At 32.0% G+C, this 23655-nt stretch overlaps 5 protein-coding genes across 12 annotated transcripts; 2 read left to right on the top strand and 3 right to left on the bottom strand.

Moving 5' to 3' along the window:
• Positions 1 to 1710: 1710 nt before the first annotated feature.
• Dhap-at (dihydroxyacetone phosphate acyltransferase) lies at positions 1711 to 6764 on the top strand. 2 transcript variants are annotated; one of them, XM_011640829.3, is made up of 7 exons: positions 1711 to 1997; positions 2065 to 2783; positions 3002 to 3412; positions 3487 to 4003; positions 4164 to 4444; positions 4653 to 4906; positions 4986 to 6764. In XM_011640829.3, exons 2-7 carry the CDS (start codon positions 2492 to 2494, stop codon positions 5316 to 5318), a joined length of 2088 nt encoding a protein of 695 aa, XP_011639131.2. In that variant the 5' UTR covers positions 1711 to 1997; positions 2065 to 2491; the 3' UTR covers positions 5319 to 6764. The 2 variants fall into 2 exon arrangements, with proteins under 2 accessions (XP_011639131.2, XP_011639140.2); XM_011640838.3 differs by having other exon boundaries at positions 2083 to 2783.
• On the bottom strand, positions 5368 to 7231 carry LOC105428493 (uncharacterized). 2 transcript variants are annotated; one of them, XM_089077653.1, is made up of 5 exons: positions 7122 to 7231; positions 6785 to 7052; positions 6420 to 6690; positions 6181 to 6344; positions 5368 to 6090 (listed from the first exon to the last, which is right to left on the bottom strand). In XM_089077653.1, the coding sequence occupies exons 1-5, from the start codon at positions 7229 to 7231 to the stop codon at positions 5947 to 5949; spliced, it is 957 nt and encodes a 318-aa protein (XP_088933779.1). In that variant the 3' UTR covers positions 5368 to 5946. The 2 variants fall into 2 exon arrangements, with proteins under 2 accessions (XP_088933779.1, XP_088933780.1); XM_089077654.1 differs by having other exon boundaries at positions 6785 to 7082; positions 7114 to 7166.
• A 431-nt stretch (positions 7232 to 7662) lies between these two features.
• Positions 7663 to 15847, bottom strand: PKD (serine/threonine-protein kinase D3). 6 transcript variants are annotated; one of them, XM_089077649.1, is made up of 13 exons: positions 15114 to 15247; positions 14483 to 14767; positions 14255 to 14386; positions 13918 to 14123; positions 13489 to 13768; positions 13254 to 13405; positions 13115 to 13179; positions 12884 to 13013; positions 12566 to 12698; positions 12238 to 12417; positions 11300 to 12046; positions 11098 to 11183; positions 7663 to 11026 (listed from the first exon to the last, which is right to left on the bottom strand). In XM_089077649.1, the coding sequence occupies exons 1-13, from the start codon at positions 15145 to 15147 to the stop codon at positions 10913 to 10915; spliced, it is 2544 nt and encodes an 847-aa protein (XP_088933775.1). In that variant the 5' UTR covers positions 15148 to 15247; the 3' UTR covers positions 7663 to 10912. The 6 variants fall into 6 exon arrangements, with proteins under 6 accessions (XP_088933775.1, XP_088933774.1, XP_088933773.1 ...); XM_089077648.1 differs by having other exon boundaries at positions 13477 to 13768; XM_089077647.1 differs by lacking the exon at positions 15114 to 15247 and adding an exon at positions 15537 to 15847 and having other exon boundaries at positions 13477 to 13768; positions 14255 to 14767.
• A 625-nt stretch (positions 15848 to 16472) lies between these two features.
• LOC105428555 (uncharacterized) lies at positions 16473 to 19773 on the top strand. The gene is made up of 6 exons (XM_089077650.1): positions 16473 to 17161; positions 17515 to 17640; positions 18067 to 18443; positions 18667 to 18838; positions 18967 to 19235; positions 19403 to 19773. Exons 1-6 carry the CDS (start codon positions 16961 to 16963, stop codon positions 19506 to 19508), a joined length of 1251 nt encoding a protein of 416 aa, XP_088933776.1. The 5' UTR covers positions 16473 to 16960; the 3' UTR covers positions 19509 to 19773.
• A 13-nt stretch (positions 19774 to 19786) lies between these two features.
• On the bottom strand, positions 19787 to 23616 carry LOC105428510 (calcium and integrin-binding protein 1). Its single transcript, XM_011640874.3, has 5 exons — positions 23246 to 23616; positions 22866 to 22968; positions 22119 to 22266; positions 21021 to 21145; positions 19787 to 20471 (listed from the first exon to the last, which is right to left on the bottom strand). The coding sequence occupies exons 1-5, from the start codon at positions 23431 to 23433 to the stop codon at positions 20358 to 20360; spliced, it is 678 nt and encodes a 225-aa protein (XP_011639176.2). The 5' UTR covers positions 23434 to 23616; the 3' UTR covers positions 19787 to 20357.
• Positions 23617 to 23655: the final 39 nt, after the last annotated feature.

A 23655-nucleotide genomic window follows, 5' to 3' on the forward strand; every position in this document is an offset into this window, starting at 1 on the left:
GAAAATTAAAAAGATAAAAATTATCATCAAATTTCAATAATTCTATCTAGAATAAAATTTCAATGAGACATCCTCCTCAAGACTGAAGAGGCTTCTCAATTTGTTTGACCTGATAAGTTTCACAGTCACTGGTTTCAAATATAACTGAAAAAAATCAAACTGATTGGAAAAAATTAAATTGGGAATGCTCCATATATATATATCTTTCTATAAGATGACTCGATATAAATTTCTAAAGTAATTTTAAATGAGATTACACGAGAACCGTCTACATGATCCATTGGAATGCCTTTGATATTCGAAATAATAATAGAGGACAACTTACCTGCATGGCAGGGCAAATTGTATATCCTGTTACAGTGTAATAAAAAAACTTTATTCTAGCTAGTCCATTATTCTCTCCAATTGCGACAGATTTATTTGTCTCTTGCCATCAATATGGATGGCATGGATTTATGGATCTCTTAAACATTATCCTTTACATCATTATGAATTTTTCTATGCTCTGTAATTTATAGAATTAACATGTTTAATTGAAATTAAGTTCATAATAATATGTTTCTTTTTTAACAGCTATCAAGAGCACAGCTATCAAGAACAATTAATGTTTAATTAGTGTTTAAATACTACTAGAATTACTAGAATTACATTTAAAGAAAAATTTCATTACTTTTAAATTGTAATTACAACTCTCTCGTCTGTGTGATCTAATTTCCTTTCTACATATAAAGTAACAAAAAATTAATAATTCTATTAATAAAGTAATTTAGATATTATTTGAAATTAATCACTGATTAAGTTAATTGATGATTAATATCCATTTATATCAATACAGATTAATAAATCTTAATTTATTTTACCTTTTTTAAAAATCAATAAAAGATAAAGAAAAATATAAATTGTAATCTACGTTGATAAACATGTCACTACAGAATTGCTTGCTTCAAGATTTCAAATTTCGTAATTTCTTCGCATCATTCCTTTAATGAAAATTGAAAAAAATTAATTAATCTGTCTTAACAAAACAGTAGACAATCTCGTTTAATAAAGCTTGATTGACAATTGATCCGGATTTGATCAAAATCGTGTGAGAGCTTAGAACAAATGAGTGGCTTAAAGAAGTACAAGTATTTTCCATATCTTCAAACATATCGTTTTCTCGAAGAATCTCACTCTCTTTTGCGAACACATTCTTGTTATTTAAAAAGAATCACTGGCACTCGCAACCGATGAGCAGAGGAACAAACGCGCCCTTGAGACGATTTGAAATTTTATCAAGACACACAGTATTGCCAACGTGAAATATTTAAGCCAAGATCCGGTTACGTTCGGAAATATACCTCAGTGACTCATATATCGCTTTATCCTTGTTGTTCCTCGAATGTTAAGCATAAAGCATATTTGTATGATGTTTCCGAGTGTAGCCTTATTTACTTGCTTTTTGCGCTCTTTCTTTTTCTAATATTGGGTGCTTCCTATTTAGTGATACAAGTCGTCACATTTGTTGACTCGTATCATTTTATCCTTGTTATTCATTGAATGCCAAGAAAAGTAGAATGACATTTGTGAAAAAGCATCTAAATGGAAAGTGTCCTGTTTTCGGTCGCGAACGATTTCGATCGCCAATAAAATGCTCTTTCTTTTCTTTAAGATACTTCTATCATTGTGCGCAACACGTTTGAGTTTCATTTCACATGGCGAAAAGCGCTAGAGAATGCGAACGAAACGAACAAACCTACGATAGGTGCGCGTGTCCCTATCCGTGCTTAACTTCACGCATCGGGATTCGGGCGTGCACACGTGACACCAGGATCATAAATTTTTATGAATTATTTATCGGATTGTTTATTAATGTGAATGTAGTAATGCAACGTGATGCATTGTAATGCCTCGTTGTGTCGATTTTTTTAGAATTTTTTAATTATTTTGCGCCTGCGAGATTCGCCGCTACTTTTCGCCGGTTCCGGCGATCTCGGTTAAAAAAAAGCAGACATGAGGTTTGTTCCTCTTTCCTCTTTTCCCTCTTTTTCGATTAATCAGATATATGTCTCGACTTAATTGCAGATATTTATGTAAATAAAGAGAAGAAAATTCAATCGCAGCATGTATAAAATTCCAAGATGGCGCCGGCCAATTACAACACCTGTTCTTCCGAAGTGGCGTGAAAGAATAAAAAGGAAGAGAGAAAAAAATGGAAGATTCCTCTGTCACCCTATGTAAACGCGAGTTTAAATAGTTTTGTTACCTATTTGATTTTTCTTTTTTCATCTAACTTGCGGAAAAACATTTTTAAGAAATTTTTTTAATGCGAGGAATTAAAAAAAGTTCTGCATCACTTGATATTTAAAATAAATTTCGCGGTTGAACGCTCGGTTTTTATATTCTCTTGAAAGTCTGATAGAGATCAAGTTGATTGACTTGTAAATCAAGTGTAAGTCAAGTGTTAAAAATACAGTGATCAACAAACTGGCAGGATATTTTACTGTGCAATATGAAGCAGAATGTTAAGTTCGTGGATTTGCTTGAGGATAGACGGAAAGATTGCGATCTCTTATGGATAACGCGCCCCATGGATCCATTGCTACCACATATGCTGCCACCCGATTCGGTCTACAACAGAGAGGAGATTATACGAGCTGTTTTGCTCGACAATCAAGTCAGACTGGCTATTGATACCATAGCAAGAACTACAGGTGTCAGAGTTAAGGATGTCGAGACTAGCGCCCGTGCTATGATAAATGAGATGGCCAGCAAAGCAGACTTGGCAACAGTTCGTTGGCTAGGTATATTTTTGATAAATATTACCTAATCTTGAGTTGTTGATATTATATTCTTTAATTTATTATTTACTTCAATAGTGATTATTATATATATATTTTATTAATTGATGTTTTGTATCTGTTATTGCAAGGAGCTCTATAAAATAAAACTGTAATTCAATCAAATTATCAATAGATCTGTTTTTTGTTAAATGTCTTATAATCATGTTCAAAAATTTCAGGTATCTTTATCACAAAGGCTATGAAGAGGATGTTCTCAAAAATTTACATAAATGAAATGACATTTTCTAACTTGAAGCAGGAATCACAGATATCTCAAGTTCAATATATCTATGTGCCATCTCACAGAAGTTACTTAGATTTTATTCTACTGTCATGGATTCTCTTCTCCTATGATATGGCACTGCCAAACATCGCTGCTGGCATGGATTTTTATAATATGAAAATAGTAGGAGAACTATTGCGAAAAACCGGAGCATTTTATATACGACGTAGTTTTTCTGATGATTTATTATACAAGCAAATTTTTCGTTCGTATATTAACACTATTGTTAGCCACAGCGATAGGGCGATAGAATTTTTTATTGAGGGTACACGAAGTCGCAGCCAGAAGAGCACGATGCCAAAATATGGTGAGTAAGTAAAGAAAATATTAGATATTTCCAAATTATAAATGGATATTAAATTTAATATCATCCTTTTATAGGTCTTTTGTCCATCATTATAGAAAGTTTGCTTCAAGGTGATGTACCTGACATACACTTTATACCTATGAGTATTAATTATGAACGACCACCGGAAGAATTGTTATTTGTCTACGAAATATTAGGAATTCCAAAGCCAAAAGAAAGTACGGTCGGACTCTTTCGGTCGCTCTCCATTCTACAGAAACCTTTCTCTTATGGACGCATTTTTTTCAATATCGGGGAATCAATATCCACTCGTCAACTTGTAGACAAAGACTATCGCAAAAGGAAAGTTCTAGATCCATCCTTCAAGATTCCATCATCAGTAGTGAAGAATATAGCTTATCTTATAATAGAAGCTCACAAGAAGAACACTGTACTTATGCCGATCAATATCGTCGCTTTGCTTCTCAATGAAAGAATCCAGATGAAACCGAAAGAGCCGTATACGCTTGATTCATTAGCCAAGGATTATTGTTGGTTTAAACGTTTTCTTACCAAATCCTTGAAAGCTTTAATGTTCGACGAAATTGAAACGTTAGTATAGATCTATTTTTTTTTATAACGATTTGAAATTGCAATTATTAATATACATGACAATAATTCTAGCCTTTAACTTCTGTCATTATATGATGATTTATAAATATTCTCAAACGACCACTGCTCTTCAAAACATATTTTGCAATTTGTGTTGTAGCACTGATAATGATAAGATCAAACAGGAAATATTGGAATCCTTAAAACCGCATGACCAGTTGATGGTCTTCGATTCGTTGAATACGCTAAAAATCAAACAGAGACATAAAAGTAGCAAACAAATCAATTATTCAAATATCAAAGGATATCCTCTATCTGAACGAACTATGCAAATAGCGGTACCCGCTATTAATATTGTAATTTATGTCAATCCGACTTTAGCTTTTCTGGCGGAAACAACTCTCATTGCCGCGACGATAGGAGAGAATGGCACCCAAACTGGTAATGATTGCAAATATTAATAACATTAATGATTATTTTTATTTAGCGATTCATATAATAATATATAAAATGGAATCAGTAATTATTTGCTTTCGAATGCGAATAGACTGATTAAAACGTTAATTAATCTTATTTATTAAATTCAATCTTTTTACATTAATAAAGAAGGAAGTTTTTTTTATTAATCTCATATTTTATTAATCTGTAGGAATAGCTTTTGAACGATATGAAGTATTAAGAAGATTGCTCAGCACAGAATTTGTGATGCGTCCGACTGAAGACAAAATTTTAATCAAAACAGAATGGGAAAAATCGTTGAATGTATTGCTATTAGAGGATTGCTTATATATAGCAAATAATTCAATTTTTATAGGAAATAATACTAAATTATTTTCTATTTTACATAACGTTATATTACCTTTTATAGACGTTATATATGTAATATGCACTATATTATCTGAGGTAAGAATTTATCTCAAAAAAATTTTAAACTTAATGAGAGATGTATTAAACATTAATACATATTTTTTTTTTGCTTTAGTGGACAGAAAGAACGTCAGTAGAACTCACGGATCGGACGATTCTTATTGAAACGCAAAAAGAAGTAGAAAGATTAATGTTTGAAACTAAGGACTGTTGTCAACATCCCTACTGTTTATCACTCGATTTGTATAACACGACATGGTCTAATTTATTATCGCAAGGTATTGTTATCGCCGAACATTCGAATATATTTCGAACAGATAAAACAAAATTAATATATCTTATCGGTGCATTGCGCGAATTACCATTAAGACGTTCTGTGGAAACTTATATTGATGTATTTCCTTCGATTATTTCAATGTCATCAGTGGATATACAAGCGAAGCTGTAACGATTGTTTAACTTCAATAATAACATTAATTAATATCTATTAATTAACGCTAATTAATATTAACAATCGATTTTAGTTGAGATATATGTATTGATATACTGCATTTTATTTTGATTTCACGAGCCGATGTAGAATGCGATTTACTTGGTGCTACAAATGCTTCGAATCGTTTGATTAACCAATTAGAACAAAGACCTTCATGAATCAAAAAATTCTCTGAAGCATTTCTCTGTAGCACCAAGTAAACCGCACTCCTAGACCTACAGGGTACGTCATTATTGGTGGCACAATTGGGAAAAGAATAATTTCTCACGAAAAAAGAAATAAAAAGTCAAATTTTTTTATACAAAGTTTTGAAAGATCCATTATTATTGGATAATATTTTTACAAGCATTAAAATTTTCAAATATTGAAAACTTTTGTTTAATATTAATTAAATGTTAAATCTTGTTTTATAAAATAAGAAGGAAAAAATTTGTAGGAAGAAATTTTTCCGTATATTTTCAATATATTTTTTTCATTTAGAATCACCAATTTTTCTTACTTGTTTCCACCATCAATAACATACTATTTTATATTATAATTTATATTATTATTTTATATTATAATTTATATTATTATTTTATATTTAAAAATCGGGCACGAAAGTGTTAATATTGCTAAGTATCCTAGCAGTATCGTCATCGAGATCATTGGATCTTTTTCTTCTACCGAGAAATATCGCAGCAGCGGTTGTGGTAGTCGTGGGCATATTAAGATTCCGGAAGAGAAGCTACAAGGATTTTCATTGATAAGAAAATAGATTGCAATTTTACAATTTACTAATGTTAGAAGAATAGTGCATTTAAAAATTTCTTCTTACCATCACTAATCGGATAAGGTAAACTGCGAACGTAAGAAAGGATATGGCCATCAGTGCGCCTTCTATAGAGGGAAATCCTAAAGAATGATCGTCGTGATCATCATGTCCATAATCGACACCTCTTATTTTACGACTTGGTGCCATAGTAGTGGTGAGGCGAGATTCTGTTGATAAAATAAGAATAAACTATCTACATGCGTTTCTGATAGAAGTGCCGAGAATGATTCTGCAAATCTCACCTATCTCCGATATTAATGTCTTCTCGAACGTTTTAAGAAAGTAAAGCTTTCCTTCGATCGACGCTGGCTGCGATTGTAAAGTACGATGAACACTTTTAAGTATATCTATAGGCAGGTATTGGAATATACCATCATTCGTCTTTGATGTAGAATTGTAATATTTATTTTGCGATGTTTCTTGCTTAACATTTGGTGGTGGTTGAGTTGTAACTGTGTCAACTATTGTACCCTTTGTTGGCGAGATCATATCGCCTTTGTTATTTAATTTATTCTAAAACATTTATAATATTACAGAGTATTTCTCTGAAAAATGTTTTGTTTTTAGAAATATAATTTTTTATTAATTTCAGTTGTTTATCCGTTACCTCACTTATAATATCAGCAGTCATTGTGGCAGTGCGATTTTTACCGATGTCTGCAAAACTATCGGCGATTTGAACAGGAAATAAATTCGCTGGCGTTGTCGACACCGAGATAGAATTTATCTTTTTAATATCTGTTCTTTTATTATGCATCATGTGCGTGGCTGGACGACGATAAGCTTGACTGTCATTTCGTTGGCCATCAGGAAAATTAATGTCCGCGTCACCTCGTCTGAACTTGTAAAATTGATCGTATTGTATAGAAGGTATCCTTAAAGAGCATAACAAAAGCAATATTAATCTAAAGGAATCTACGAAGAATGTGGTGTCACTGACTTACCTGTAAATTTTTGTCTCGTCCGAGAACTGCGGCATGTCCACCCATTCCGCAACGTTAATATTCAGAAAAAATATGATATAGAGAGCACAAAATGTGCCGCGCACAAACATATTTGGACACGCAATGTTATATTTGTGTACTATCCCGCAAATGAAACACACCTCATTCTCTGTACGAGTGGTGTTGTCTTTAATCGAACAATACGCGAATTTTTTTTCCGTTTCCTACCGCGAATCCGTAATTCGGAAACTGTCTGGCGATGGACATGGACATGCCGCAGAGACACGCGTGAGGAGACACCATTATTTCCGGCAGAGATGTTCTGTTAGGATTAAAGAGAACGAGACGCTGATGATGCTCATGCGTCGGGAACGGTTGTTACAGAAAAGTCTATCCTCCTCTCGTATCTTTTTCCCTTCTTACAATTTATTCTTGCGTGATGCTAATTCAATCAATTACAATTTATTCTCGCGATACTGACGACAGATTTTCCGAGAGAAAGATTTCAGGGAAACTTTGCGGGGTATATAAATAACGTATATTATTTCCTGGAGATAAGGCAAATTCCTAGTTTATTGGTACCAGTATTTTCAGATAAAAGACTTAGAACGATATCATGTAAATTAATTTAATATCAAAACTCGCACGTGGCACTGAAGAGCCAGCTTTCCTTCCGCTCGATTTATAACGCAGCGATTTACGAAGAGACGCGCATACATGAGTGTAGTCGTGCTTATTAATGATTATTCTTCGTTACTACAACCAGAAAAAGAATTATACATATAAATTGAAATCTCTACTTGACACTAAGTACATAAGCCGGCGATCTATATTATTCATTTTTTCTTATCTCGGGATATCAAATTGAGTATAATATATTTATCATCAAACTGCACGATACACTATTTTCTTGGTCTAGAAAGTACTAACTCCGCTTAAAATATGGAATAAAATGTAAGTCGAATTTGTGTACATGAGAGTCAATAAAACTCTTTAAGTATTGTACGAACGTTGCTTATATATAAGATATATTCTGCCTTTCAGCCATAAAAGCATAAGATTAGCACGATGGTAAGAGATTACGGTAATAGCATTTGTTCCTACATTGGAGTCCCTTTCTTCCTCTTATGCGAGAAGAATATTTAAATGCATTGTGTTAAATGCATTGAGTATTGTAAATGCATTTCTGCAAACGCAACATTGATCGCGCATGCACGATTTCGAGATTACATTTGCATAGCGTAAATAAACTCTTAAGTATAATATATATAATAATAATAATATGCGCATAGAACATTGATTTATGATAGCTTACGAATAAGATATTAGGATAAACTTTTAAAAGTTATTATAAAATATAACAATTAATGCCTGTTAACGCACGCGCTTATATCTCTTATGTTACAAATGCATCGATTACCTCTTTAGGTTTATCATTATTTTGTATTATAATATTCTCGCCGGATTTATTTGTTCTCAAGGAATGCATAGAAACCGCACTATTGCGTTTACATGATACAAAATGAAATTATCTTTTATACTACTACTTATAAAGTTGTTAAAGATATAGGCCGTTGTAAGAGTATAATGCCAATTTATATGATTCAATGCATACCCAACTATTCGAAATCGAATATATTCTCTTTATAGCTAAATATTTCTTCTCTGAAGAGAAGATTGCCCCTTTGTTAGTTATCTGATGAAATATTTCGAATAGATTAATCTGAATAAATCAATTATTAGGCTAATGCAAAAGCTTTATCATTTTTCTTTTTAAATTCTATTTTATACAGAAAGTTACTAATCCAAATTTTATTAAAAAAATTTTCTTTAGATAAATAAAAGGTTGAAATGGTTGATGGCAATTATCTTGTTCAATAAAAATATAGTTCAAGATTATGCAATTCATATATATTTAATGAGTATGATATTTTTTGCACCATCCTAATAATTTTGATAAATTTTTTCGCATATAACACTAATTTCTAATTCGCTAATTTAAGTCAACCTCATTTATCATATTGACTACTGACACAATCATCGTTTTACACTATCGATATGACAAATTTTAGAAAAAGTGAGTATGTACCATCGCATTTAAATATCCATTTCATTCAATGATTCTAATGCAATAATCACAAAGACAGACTAATAAATGCTTTTCTTCTTGAAAGTTGTAAAGCTTCACAATATAATCAGATTAATATTAATAGAGATTCGCTGATTGCTACTAATGAAAACTGAGATACTAATATCATATCACCGTTTTATATACTTATTATATTCTTTAAATTAATATGTATAATATGTATAATGATTATATATCTTGTTTACATAAAACATTCATCTTAGAAGCAGTGCTTATATATAATCTTTAAAATATGTTAAAAATATAAAACAAATCTTAATTTTAAAATAAATTTGTAAAAATTTTAATAAAAATGTTGTTCTTGTAATTGTCTTTTAAATATTTAAAATAAATTTATAATACAATAGATAGAAATTAAAGATGTAAAAAGATATAAAAATATTTAAATTATATTGCAACATAAATGATTTGTGATTAATCTGAATTTGCATATATTTTATACATGCTAACATGTTTAACATCAATGATTTTATTTGTACCCATACATAAAACATTTAAAAAATTGAGATTCTGAAGTACAACTTTGATCTTTCTTCATTTGCTTAGTGATTTATAATTGATGATGATTATATATTGAATTAATCACATGCAATTATCGAATATCAATTTATATTTTATAAACTCTATTCATTAATTTAATAATATATTTTAAAATAAATAAGAAATATATTAATTTATACAAAAATTAAAATAAATATAATTAATTTATACAAAAAATAAAATTTTATGTATGGGTATTATTTGACTATTGTCTTCAGTTGAATCTTTTGTATGCTTTAACTCGCTAGTTATATATTAATACATAAAAATAAATTTAAAGCTATCATTAAAAAGCAGATTTGTTAATAAAATATATAATGCATGAAACAATTTTCATTTGTTGTTAACAATTTTGTTTTGTTGTCGAGTAAATCTTAACGAGAAAATAAAGAAAATTTCTGTAAATTTATATAACTTTTTTAAACCAATAAATATTTTATAGGAAAACAAAAGGCACCCCAAAAAGAGCACATAATCAATAAAAATCAACAATAAATTTATAAAATATTTCAAATGCTTTATCAAATAATATTATTTGCCTAAAATTAAGCAATAAAAATGTCTACATTGTTATAATGTAGTTTAAATAGATTATATAATTGACCCCTACAATTAAAATCTGAAGATTTCTACATATTTTTTCTTTTTTAAATAAAATTAATTAAATATATATTAAACAAACGCGGTATTTCGATTTCTAAATTTCATGAACAAGGATACTGTCCATTTTTTATTCGTTATTTATTTATCTCTACGTGTAATATAAATTAAAATAACTTTGTGCTAGAACCACTTTATGGGAATGTTAACGTTATGGAAGCTTCTCCTGAACGTTTCATAATGTTATTAAGTATTTTGGAAGAAATAAGAGTATCCCGAAATGCATAAATTCAGAATGCTGATATCGATCTCATTCTAGAACGGGGAACGATATATTCGAGATATCATCCGAAAGACAAAATTGTACTAGTTTTCACGTACTTTTACTGAGTCAGGCACGAATAAAGCGCCGTAAAGTAGCCCGAGCATATCGAGCCCAGCCTTTGTGCAGTGACAAGGAAGTCGGTAATGTCTCGATGTTCAAAACAGGCGAACAGTTCTGTCATGTTTCTTGATTACTGTACGCCATCCAACGTGCATCGTCGCTTTCGTGAGTTAAGTAGCGATAGCCAACTTTCTGCTCCAATTTCCTCAAGTCGCACCAAGTTTGATAATCCTAAAAAAAAAAATTTTTCATGATAATAACGAATAAATAAAGATCAAATAAAATATAAAAATAGTGCTTACTTGTAACCATACATGTTGTAAGCTTCTGTCTACGGTGTATCTCTTCCTCTGCTTAACTTGCAAAAGATTATTGATCAAATCGATAGCTGAAAAAGAAAGAAATAATGCAAAAGAATATAATTTATATTATTAAAAAAAAAATCTTATTCGTTGTGCATTGCTCAAGAGCAAGCTATAAAGAAATAATGGAAATATTAATTACCATCACTCGAAATTTCTTTCCATGGTGTTGGCGGATACATAAAGGCAGCGTTTTGAATCTGTTCATTGATATCTTCTTCCTCATTAAAAGGAAAGGTACCGCTTAATGATACATATATAATCACGCCAACGCTCCACATATCCAGGGAACGATTGTAGCCTTTATTTCGCAAGACTTCTGGCGCCAAGTACGCCGGAGTGCCCACGACGCTTCTCCGAAAGCTCTTCTCACCGATTATCCTCGCGAATCCGAAATCACATAACTTCACTTGGGTGAAGTCCGTATCGCTGCTCAGTAACACATTTTCCGGTTTCAGATCGCAATGCACGATATTCTTGCTGTGGAGATGTTTTAGTGCAACCAATATCTGAGTTATGAGGAACTTGGTTATCCGTTCGCTAAGTCGTCCTTTCTCGGAGCTCAAAATCATCTCTAGCATGTCGCCCTTCAATTTCTCCATCACTACGAATATTCGTTCCGGCGTCTCGAACATACGTTCCAGATTCACCACTCCACTATGCGACAAATTCTGCAAGATAGCTACTTCATTCTTTAATTGGGCTTCTTGCTTAGTGGGAAAACGTAGCTTATCGATGACTTTTATCGCGACCGCGCGACCACTCTTGCGATGAACACCTCCGTAAACTATGCCGAATTGTCCAGATCCTAAAACTTCGTCCGGGAAGATCTGATATAGCTGTGACATATCGGTAATGTTTTCCTCGGGCTCGGTAGGTTCTTCCTGATCTATAATATAAATGTAATGCCTTCTGTATCTTTTATTTCTGAAAGGTCTCAATATACATCACACACGTGACACAGCTGTGACTAAATATAATGGGGAAAAAATCTAAAATATATACTAATAAAAGGCGTGAAAGAGATTTTGTGTTATTATCTTGAACAGAATGTCATAACAGCGAACCAAATATACATACTAGTTGACACAGTTACAGGCATAAGTGCTTGTCTAATAGTAGTTTCCCACGATCTAGCTATATGAGCTCCGATACCACTTTCAGGAGGAGAGACTTGGCCGCAATTATCTCCGTATGATGGATCCTCCCCGACATAGTAATCGGCATTGACAGTTTTTAGCTCAAAGCAATGCATTATATCTACAATACAAAGTAGGCAGTGTGAGAAATTTAACTGAGGAAAGCTTGTCGAATTGTAAAATCTTGAAAAAAAAAGAAAAAAAAAGAAAAGAACAGAAAAATGCACTTAAGGTTAAAACTTCTAATTCGTTCGCAAACAAAAACATACATGAACGAGGCATTTTAGCAGTTTCTATAGCTGAAATTTCAGCTAATGGGATCTCCTTATAATATTTAGAACCATTCTCACTTTGGAATAGCGTTATAGACTTTGTGTCAAGCCGCCAATAATGTTTTTTTCTCTGGAAAAATTTATAAATATTTAATAATTCAATCATGTATAAAAGTAGAATGTTATGATATAAAATAGTATAAAAAATGATTTATATGTATATATATTTCTATGCAATAGTTAATAATTTAAATATTAATATCTGAACATATCAAAATATTCATAATAATTTGCAATGCTTTTATAAATACTCACGACTGGATCACGATTTGTGAAATGTACCATCCAACCTTCTTTTAACACTTTAGATCCACGTTTTTTAGTATGTTTCACACTTTGTACTATTCGCATTAATGGAATGTTGTTACTTGGTGTAGAACTACAGCTTTTATTAACAAAGGGAAGAGAATAAGAGAGAGATGAGAAAAGTATATAGAAATATATCTCAAATAAATGCAAACGTAAAAATAAGAAATTTAAGCTTACCTTGATGCTCGTCGTGATTTTTGATACTCATCATAAACAACGTCATCGTTAGAATGTGCTTGATCCTTTAAGCAATTTCAATATTAAAGAATTATTTTTATTTCACGTTCTGTATGAACTCTTAAAGAGAATAACTTACCACGTAATCACCGGGTATTTTCTCATTATTTGTGAATGGTACGTCTTGTATCAGAGGTGATGATTCTGTGTCACTGTCAGCATCAGCTTCCTCACTTCTAATATCACATTTGGTTTCTAGTTCACTGCCAACACCGCTATCTGTATATTCGCCTAAGAAAGCGTAAATATCTTTAATTCATCACATCTGCACACAAGATTGTAGACTGTCTAAATCTACGTACGAAACGTTCTACCTATATTATCTCGTGGATTTTCTCCAGTACAGTCTTTTGGTATTTTATCCATACATTTTTTGTGCGTATTGTATTGACAATCTTTACATTGAAGGCCTTGCTTAAATATACCCTTTAGCAACTTTTTACAGTACCCGCATACAGTCGGGCGCGTGTACGTGTGTACTACGAATGTATGCGGAATTTTTATTCGCGTCGCGAGCTCTCGCTCTACCCAAACGGGCCGCCCTCCTAATATAGGTGAAGAGGACTGTTTTGGTGCCATTATACTCGGTATTGCCTACAAGATAGTATACACATTTATTCACATGTTCGCGCAAAGAATTTCGCAAATAAAAAGGAATTAGAAAAACCATCAGTTGTGTTTATTTGTTTTCAAAGGTGCATATACATTAAATTAAAGTCGAAACGATATACTTTCGCTCATACCAATGTACTATTAGTTTGGCTTGTGTTAAGTGTACTATTTGAACTGTGATTATCATCGGTATTGCTCGTCAAGCTGCTAGTGGAACCTTGACTTGGCGATCTTGGAACATTCAGTATAGCCGAACTACGCCGTCTCTGACTCGCGTCTTGCGAACAGTTATTCGGTACTTTGATGACGCATCTTTTGTGATAGTTCATACCACAGCCTACAAAATTATACAAGAAATATTTTCAAAATTGTTCTGTGTAATTTCATAGATCGGAAAGGCGACTTAAGGAAATTTATATATTTGATTGATACAATGGCATAAATATCTTAAAGTACTTATAAATTTACCTTCGCACTTGAGACCTTGTCGAACGAGTCCAAATAACATTTCACCGCAAAAATCACAAAATGTTGGAACTTTGTAGGAATGTACCGCTAAAGCATGAGGTCGAATGGGAATGTATTCATTTGGCACTTGTGCTAAAATATTAGAAACAGTTTCTTCCTTGTAATTGCGCAACGTCATGTGTACAATCGAAACTTGACAATCGCTGTCAACATGCAAGAATTTCTTACCAGTCAACACGATTTCTACCAGCGTCTCGTCGACTACCTCTGTAGCATTTGTAACGAGTTGCAGAACATTTGTAGAATTATAGTCATGCTTGAATAAAATTAATCTCTCAAACAGATGATTCAGTCCGTGCTCTGGACACTTGGTATTTATGAAATCACAGGCGAGATCTTTCAGGGCCTTAAGAGTAAGTGTGCTGCTGTCGACTGTGACTGTGTCACGTATCAGACCGAATTGGAATAAAAATGTAACTTCCGTCCCCTCCATGATGCTTTGTGTCTTTTTTCCTGTAATATATGATATATAAACTTAACAAATCGTACATCATCAAATCGTAACGTACAAAAAATTACATTTCAACTTTCCAAGTTCTTGTTTTATCAAACAATTAGTAAAAGTAATTCTTTTGTTCTCCTCGAAAGAGAATAGCATAAAGGATTTATATTTTTAGAAAAGATCTGGGATAAAAGAGAACTCTATGCATAACAAACATATGAATAAACAATCGATTGTTAGATAGAACTGTAAAAGTAATTAAAATAAATTAGAGTATCGCGGTATTTATGCAAAAACATTAGATCACATATGCCCCTTCTGTCATAATATCAGAGAATCATCTGCGAAGCGATTTACGTTGGCCTTTTTCCCACGGCAGTGAATCATTCATCGTTTCGACGATGTCCGAGTAAAATATCCGAATAACACGAGTTAGGCATTCTAATGATTTGCCAGGGAAACGCGATGATCTCCTTACGGGCCAAGAGCATCCTCGACAACGGCGGCTTATCCGACGCAGGAGTTTCGTAATCGACCTGCAACACGCCCGGTGCGTCTCGTGCGAATTCTCGCGAAGCAAGGAAAAAGCGAACACGGAGTGAGCAAGAGAGAGCAAGAGTAAGGAAGAGCGAGCGAGCGAGCGAGCGAGCGAGCGAGCGCGCGCGCGCACAAGAGAGAGAGAGAGAGAAAGAGAGAATGGGAGATGAGCATACGGCGACAAAGAATTGCACGCACACCAACGATGCCCCGAGATTCCGGGGATCGGGACTTTTTACATACTTCCTCGTGCGCTTTGTCCTGCCAGCACCGACGTGGATGTGCGATGCAGCTGCCTTAGCCTGTCTCTGCCTCTACCTCACCTCAATAGGAACACGGCGGCATAATTGACAGGCGGATCGTGAGCCAGCCAGCGAGCGATGACAACGTCGTGCGCGGCGTCAAGTCCATGCCTGACACACATTCGCCGATGACATTTTACAGTTATCTCCAGGTGACCGACCCACCTTGACGTAAAACCCTCTCCGCCGCCCGCAGCCAGTTATTCACACTCCACTTCCGGGCGGCTACGATGACCAGCAGCGCTCCGGAGTGCGACGCCGAGGCGGCAAACGAGACACCGGAGACCGGAAATGAGTCTGGATGGTAACGTTGGACATCACCGATTGCTTCTCTACGAAGCAAAGACAAAACTGTAATACGGTTGCATTATCGCGAGATGAAACATAAAATAAATGTTTCAGAAAATGAACAATTATTAGAGACCAAGGTTTCTAAATTAGAAATCAAAGTTTTTAAATCGGTAATCTTGAAATTTTTTCTCGATAATAAACACAATTATATAATAAAAATTTCTAAATATATGCATAATTTTAATAACACTGTAACAATAGTTGAATAGTAATGCTGTTATATTGTTGAAAATTTATTTTAATTTGTCAAATAAAAAATAAATGCATGAAAACGATTGTCATTTGGCGTTTTCTTTTTACTTTAAGATAAATAAGCAGAAATATATTATTGTATGTCACATTGTAAAAAAAGTGTACAGAATTCAAAAATATATCTATTTGAATTATAAATAGAATAATTTTGCATATATGTATATTTGCTTAGTGTAGATTACAGATATGTTACAAAACAGTTAAATTGAGATTAAAATATTAAATATGAAAAAAGAAGTATAGAAAAAAGTAAAATATTATAAATAATATAAATTAAATGTAATACTATTGAAATAAATGTTATTTCTATTATCTGCTTTTTTTTATATTAAAGTTCATGGAAAACAATATAGATTTAAAAAGACACGAATAAAAATTCAATAATAAAAACAAATGTTAAACACCTTTGGATTAAAAATTAATAAAAGTTATATGTAGAGATATTAAAATATAGAGGTTTGTCTTATAATAGTTATTTTGCTAAACACTAGAATTATTTTTGTATATCTTTTTAGTCATTTTTCGAATGATATTTGTTAGCTGTGAAATTCATACAAATAATATAATTATCATAGAAATAAACATGCATACATACATGACATAGAAATAAACAATAACATTAAGAAAAAAGATCAACGTATTATTATTAGCAACAAGACTGTTTGCGAAAGAAGAATTAATTGTTGAAAAGTGTCAAATCGGGTTAGATTTTATTTTTTGATGCGGATTAATTGTGCAATACATTTTCAGTGATTATTATAGATGGAACAACTACATAATTTTGATGACAAAAATTCGATACCTGTATCGAATCAAGAGCAGAATAAAAATCAGAAAGGGAGAAACCAGAAAAACCAGAAGGGGAGAACAAAAAAAAAAGAAGAGAATAATAAGATTAATACATTTTCATATGATATAGTTTATCCTCGAACTTATCGTCAAGAAGATAATACATACGAATGGGTAAATTCTTAGATTCTAGAATTTAAATTTTCGTTTAATTATAATTAATGAAGTTTAATATCACTTTCGTTACCGACACGTATATCGGCATATATAATTATTTTTTCATCTAAAATTTTTATGGCGAAAGTATCGAAAATGTATCGAGGAATAATAGACATGTCTTTTTGTTTAATAATTTGTAATAAATATATAAATATATAAAATAATAATAATAAATAATAATAAATAATAATGTAATAAATATATAAAATTATATTTACATTACATTTGGTATACGTGCAATATTTGGTAAAATAGGAAAAATATTTAGCAATTTAGCAAGTTAATGATTTAATATATTTTATTATTAGCTTCTAATTGAAAAAGGTACCTTGAAAACATTCAATAAAGAAAAATATGAATATTTCTCAGACGAAAATCTCATAAGTGCGAAGCAAGAGATCAGTAAAGAGATTATCAAAACACCATGTCACAAGGTAATAAATGTAACAATTTTCCAAGTTCATGTTTTGATGTATTTTTTAAGAAATATATTCTTTAAAAATACTCGAACTAATTCGGGACATGTAAATATAAGATTATTGTACTTTGAAAGTCTCTATATTTTCACGGTTTCAAAATTATAAATAGAAATAAATGCGTAAAAGTAAAGGATTAAAAAAATATTGAATATAAGAAGCATAATAATTGCCTTTTTTTTTATATTAATGAATAATTTTAACTGTATATAATTTACTAATCAAAACTGAGAAATCAGTTTGAATAATTATTTTATCGTGTTTTGCGTCCAGATAATAAACATAAGTATATATATGTAAGAAATTGTCCCGCTTGCGATACAAAATATTAGCATAGAATGTCTTAAAAGCGTTCATTAACCAAATAATATATGATTGTTTAAGGGTTTTACCTCTCTCGAGGAAATCGGTTTCAACATCTATCTGAAATATGAATTATCCCAACATCTTGACAGTCTTTTAACTCGCGGAGTAATTTACACTCTTCAGCAGCTTTCAAGACCCCAAAAGACGGCTGGCGTGATAGCAATATCAACGGGGAACTTCGCTTCAATTCTTTGCTATTATGGATGGAAATTTAGAATTGCAGTAACGGTGGTGATACTGGACTCAGCGGACGATGAAGTACTCGAACTATGTGAACAGTATTCAAATTCAGTTTCATCAATAAATGTGATTAAGATTAAGAGTGACAGTCTGTTAGAAGCTCACAAATTCGCCTTGGCCCACGCTATTAAATATGGTCTAGTGTATCTTGATAGGTGCCTTTTTTTTATTTAAATTCGTTGTCTAATATGAAAAATATTTTACTTAAGAAATGACATTCTCTTCAATTATTATTATTTTCCGCGCGCATTATATTTTATTTCTTAATTTAAACATTGAACGAATAATTAAATATTATTATTGCTTTAAAGGACGCTTGTTTTGTTAATAAATAAGCAGTTTATTTATTAAATTATTGAACGAAATTTTTTTCGTTAGTTACAATCATCCGAACATGATCATTGGTCAAGCCACAGTGGGTTTAGAAATCCTAGAACAAATGTGTGATTCCATTGATGCGGTGATATTGCCGACGACGTTCAATGGTTGTTCATTAACGGAAGGTATGGCAGTAGCGATCAAACGACGTGCTCCAGAGATACAAGTTATTGTGAGTCAAAATATACCTATCTAAATTACCAATTGCCAGTCGTAAATTATCATTACACATTTCTAGTATAGTTAAGAAGCGAATTGCATTATTGTAAATAAATTTAGAAATTGCAATTTTAATTTTAGAAAGTTAAACCTAATGCTATTGATCGTAATATGGAAGGAGTTAAACAAGAGGCTTTGCGTAACGAATTAAACATTCCAGTAAGAGGACGTTATTTTTGTTATGACAATCTGGAGAAAAGCTTTATCGACAAATGTATTATGATAGATCAAGCATGGATTGATATAGCGACCGAATATCTATTAGATACTGAAAGTGTTTGTGATCTTCACGCTTCAATTGCTTTAGCACCGATTCTATCTGGTCAGCTCGACAATTTAAAGGGAAAAAGGTGACTTTTTTCTAAAACCTCGATAATTTTCTTTTAAATTCATTAATTCATTAATTCTAGATTTCTATAACGATGAGTCTATGTATTTTATAAGTACTAGCTGTCTTAATATATGTATGATATAATGTAATGTTATATAAATAACATTGTAATTTTTTACGTTCCAGCGTGATAATACCTTTATTCGGCAGAACTGATTCAATGGATTTCGTAAAGGCTGATCGATATGCGATGCTTATAAATGCTATAAATCGACGTTATTTTACACTATAACTTACTTAACTGCATATTTAGATCATTTGCAAAATCAAGAACAAAAATTCAATTAACATGAAAATCGTTGTTTCAATGATGGCGTTCTTGTAAGGATTAAATGAGGATATAACTTTTCCAATAACTTTATCTTATTTATTGTAAATACATTTTTATAAAACTTCAAGAATTCTTGAATTCTGTCGATAAGAAATACATATAAATAAACATATGTTGTATTAAATGTATGTATTTTATTTTTATGTTTTTTTTGTATTTTAAAAAATTTTTTTTACTTTTTTTGTTTTTTTTTTTATTTTTTTTATGTTTTTTATGTTTTTTTATGTTTATATTTTATTTTTTCTATGTTTGTATTTTATTTATATATACATAGATAAAATATATATATTAGGCTTTATTTTATTAAAATTTCATAGCATTTTTGCAAATTTTGTAGCTGCTTATAAACTAAAATGAAATATGACAAAAGTTGTAATAAAGAGTAAAAAAATTTGAAATTTTAATAAAACATAATATAAATTATGATCGACATGGCAACAATTTATTATATTGCAATATTTATGTAATGTTTGATATAATACAATACAATTTATAATACAATACAAGACTTAATAAAATATAATTTAATCATAAAATATAATGTATCATAAATCGCAATTCCTCAATTAAAATTCGATTACAAAAACTTTAGAAGGTTAATTGCAAATATATGTAAAAATTTATTAAGTATATTTTTATAATTAAAATTTAATTTTTCCATTCCTTATGCAACGGAATTGTTAAAAAGAAATTACATTTGGAGAGTTCGCGTGCATATATCGGTGCATATATCGGATAAGTTTTATTAAGTTAATTAATTTTGAATTGAAATGCGTATGCAAAATCTGGTATTCTGGAGAGTACATTAACAAATTCTTGTGACGTAATGTTGCCTGTACCAGAAAACTCCACTTCCTGCAGTATCTGAAAAAATAAATCCATTGAACTTAATCATGAATTACTATATGGCGTCCATTGCGACTCTGCGAAAAGTAGGTGAGTTAAAAGAAATTGATAGGAATTCTTCCAGTTAAAAGTCCAGTTAAAAGGAAAAAGAAGAAAATTATATTTTAAAAATAAAATCTTATTCGAGAAGACGCACTATGTTGAAACGAGATAAATATCATTAAGAAAAGAAAGAAGTTTCACATTTGAACGGTAGAATGTAAAATAATTTTTTTTTTTTTTTCTTTTAGCTAGAAGGACCACAGCATGAGAGAAAGAGAGTTGAGCAGTTTTAGAAGCAATTTCCGGCTTTGAAGATTGCAAGTGCAATTTTACAAAATTAATTTCTCTACGCGTAAGGCAGATCCTTTCAATTCACCTACTTTCTACCGCGGAGCCACCAGCAACGACCACCGGAAATTTGTTGCGATAGAAAGCGGCCTCTCGACTTTCGGCAAAGGATTAATCGCTTCTCGATTCCGTCCTTTGTAGTTGCGTCGAAGACGCACAGCAGGAATGCACATCGACCATTCGCGCTACGTTCTCCGCGCGTTGCCGATCGATTCGGGCCTGTCCGCGCTCGTCCGAGCCCGCCAGCCTCCGCACCGTTTCGATCAGATCGTCGAGAGAGACTTGATTGTCGCCGTCGAAATCTGGAAATGAAGATGATCAGCGATGGTCTCTGTTTGCATTCACGCACTCGAAACGAATTCCGAACATATGCGCTTGTGTGTGTGTGTGTGTGCGCGCGCGGCATCGGCAAATAAAACTGCAAAATGTCGCGAAAGGTAGAGCCACGGATGAAATCGATAGAGAATAGAAAAGAGAAGGATATTTGCCAACTGTACAGTGAGAGAGAGAGAGAGAGAGAGACGGAATATTTCTCGATTTCTCGAATTTTGCGCGATATATTAATTAAACGGAATAACAATTTTTGATTTCTATTTATTTGAAATTACACGTGCTAATATTTAATGAAAGATGAAAGTTACTGCTATTATGGATTCTTGCAATCAAGTATGAAGAATTTTCACAGAAATCATAATGCCATAAATGCAGTATATCGTAACATAATTTATTTTCTATCAGGTTCTATGCCATATTACGTAGTGTCAAGATAAGCGACGTTTATTATAAATCAATAAATGAATTTAAAATGTAAGTAATGGAAACTGCAACGTATCTTTTGAATCTGCAAACTTGCATCTTTGTTACTCATTATTATAATTATAATATATTCATTTGGATTGGAATATTTTGGTAAATCATATTAAATTAAATCACTCAGTGTATTATGAAGCAAAAGGTACGATAAATTTTTCAGAAACGCACGAAGCCTTTAAATTTGAATACCGCCACGCTTTGCCCAAGGCGTTCCGCACGCGGTTGGTAAAAACGTATATACTTCTAGAAAGCTGCCGCGTCGTTTCGCCGAGACATTTTTTCCGCTGGCAAATAACAGAGTTTTGTAATCGTATTTTTGGCGACTGAGGCATTGTTCGCGGCTCTCTGTTTAATGAGCGTATAGGATTGGCGGATGGTAAATATTTGCCGGGGACGGAAGTTAGAGAATTCCGAGCACACAAAAACTCGCGGATGTAGATTCAATTGTGTTCGCGAGCTTACCGAAAATTTCAAAAGCCCATGCAGCCCGAACGCCCCGCGGACAATTCGCGGAGAATGCCGAGCAGAGGTCGAGGATGTCCTCGAAGCTCAAACGTCCGTCCTGCCTCGACGAGAATACACGGTATATCGCATCACGGAATGGATTGCACTGTAAAATATTATATATTTTATCTGTGTATTACATTATATCTGTACTTTATGATCTTTTGTTTTTCTTGAAGAATGAATGAATCGTGTAAAAAAAATAAGAGCACTCTTGATTCACTCTCGCTTCTTTTTCGCTTGTTAAACACAATCAAGGATTGCGAGTTCAGAATTTCGAAATAAAATTTTTAATTAGATTAATATAAATTTCTTAACATAAATGTTGATATCTGTTAATATCGACAAGACCGGTTGTCTTGAGATATCTTATATATTGAATATTCAAAGGACACAATGTGTTTCGTTTCTCGTGCCGCAGTTAATCATCGCTTCGTATAAATAACGAAATTTCTAGCTCGCAGAAAAAAATGGTAGCAGCTTACCGTCGCTTAAGAAGGATTTATTGCTGCACAATATACGTGTTGTTTAGAGTAACAAAACGTTGTATACCGTGATAATCCAATGCTCTTTGCTATCGGAATTTTTTAACACCGTTTTTCCAAAACGCGATTTTAATTCAGTTTTGTATAAAATAAACCTTAAAAAATAGTCGGATACGTTTCGCATATGAAAATATCAAATAACGTAAAATTTAGGACTTACCTGAATCTGCGGAAGAATTTTGTCGATTTGTTCTACAGAAAAACGATAATGAAGATTTTGTTTAAGGATGCCTGGCTCTAAATCGTCGAGGAGTTTGTAGATTCTAACAATGATAAGTTAGTCGATTAATGATATTAGAGTGATATTAGAAGTCGAGAAAATATTATTTTTATATAGAGGTATAAATAATACATACGATATTTACGATAGAAATTAATTCAATTATACATATTTAGGAGAGCAATTGTATATTGTATATTGTTAAAAGATTTTGCACAAAAATATGAAATTTTTTATACGCGTTATTTTCAGAACATTATTTCTGAAAATTGCTCGAATATATTTGATTGAATTACATATTTGAAATTTAATGTACTCACTGGCGAATTTCACTCTTGGTTAAATACGTTAGATCGACGTATTCATGGAGAGCCTTCTCCGAAAGAGTATTTTCGTTAGAAAACGAATTACCCATAGATTTCAGTTTCGATTTACCACGTCGAAATCGAACCAACAGACCAATCTGACTGACGGTTATCGCATTAACATGATAACGTGGTATTATCATTTCAATAGATCGGCTGAAAAAGAGCCGATATCGACACTATGAATTTTATGACGGCGGGACCTCTTAACTACCTAACGACGATAGCATTTACATTGTAGCATTAATTTAATTATCATATTTGGTTATCACATTTATATCCGTAAAATTTTACAACCAAACAAATATTATAAATTCTAAAACTAAAACTAATGTAAAAAAACACTTTATTTTATTTTTTGTTTA

This window comes from Pogonomyrmex barbatus, unplaced genomic scaffold (genome assembly GCF_055798465.1).
Source record: "Pogonomyrmex barbatus isolate J1 unplaced genomic scaffold, ASM5579846v1 scaffold2, whole genome shotgun sequence".
Classification (NCBI taxonomy): domain Eukaryota; kingdom Metazoa; phylum Arthropoda; class Insecta; order Hymenoptera; family Formicidae; genus Pogonomyrmex; species Pogonomyrmex barbatus.

Coding starts and splice junctions, on each gene's coding strand:
- Dhap-at (XM_011640829.3), top strand. CDS start 2,492: ATGAAGCAGAATGTTAAGTTCGTGGATTTGCTTGAGGATAGACGGAAA. Junction 4,004..4,163: donor ATGTTCGACGAAATTGAAAC/GTTAGTATAGAT, acceptor TTTGTGTTGTAG/CACTGATAATGATAAGATCA. Junction 4,445..4,652: donor AGAGAATGGCACCCAAACTG/GTAATGATTGCA, acceptor ATTAATCTGTAG/GAATAGCTTTTGAACGATAT.
- LOC105428493 (XM_089077653.1), bottom strand. CDS start 7,231: ATGTTTGTGCGCGGCACATTTTGTGCTCTCTATATCATATTTTTTCTG. Junction 7,053..7,121: donor GACGAGACAAAAATTTACAG/GTAAGTCAGTGA, acceptor ATGCTCTTTAAG/GATACCTTCTATACAATACG. Junction 6,691..6,784: donor CTGCTGATATTATAAGTGAG/GTAACGGATAAA, acceptor TAAATGTTTTAG/AATAAATTAAATAACAAAGG.
- PKD (XM_089077643.1), bottom strand. CDS start 15,147: ATGAATGATTCACTGCCGTGGGAAAAAGGCCAAC. Junction 13,769..13,917: donor GCCAAACTAATAGTACATTG/GTATGAGCGAAA, acceptor ACTATCTTGTAG/GCAATACCGAGTATAATGGC. Junction 12,699..12,883: donor TCACAAATCGTGATCCAGTC/GTGAGTATTTAT, acceptor AAATTTTTCCAG/AGAAAAAAACATTATTGGCG.
- LOC105428555 (XM_089077650.1), top strand. CDS start 16,961: ATGGAACAACTACATAATTTTGATGACAAAAATTCGATACCTGTATCG. Junction 17,641..18,066: donor TCAAAACACCATGTCACAAG/GTAATAAATGTA, acceptor TGATTGTTTAAG/GGTTTTACCTCTCTCGAGGA. Junction 19,236..19,402: donor GACAATTTAAAGGGAAAAAG/GTGACTTTTTTC, acceptor TTTACGTTCCAG/CGTGATAATACCTTTATTCG.
- LOC105428510 (XM_011640874.3), bottom strand. CDS start 23,433: ATGATAATACCACGTTATCATGTTAATGCGATAACCGTCAGTCAGATT. Junction 22,969..23,245: donor ACCAAGAGTGAAATTCGCCA/GTGAGTACATTA, acceptor TATCATTGTTAG/AATCTACAAACTCCTCGACG. Junction 21,146..22,118: donor ATGGGCTTTTGAAATTTTCG/GTAAGCTCGCGA, acceptor CTTCATTTCCAG/ATTTCGACGGCGACAATCAA.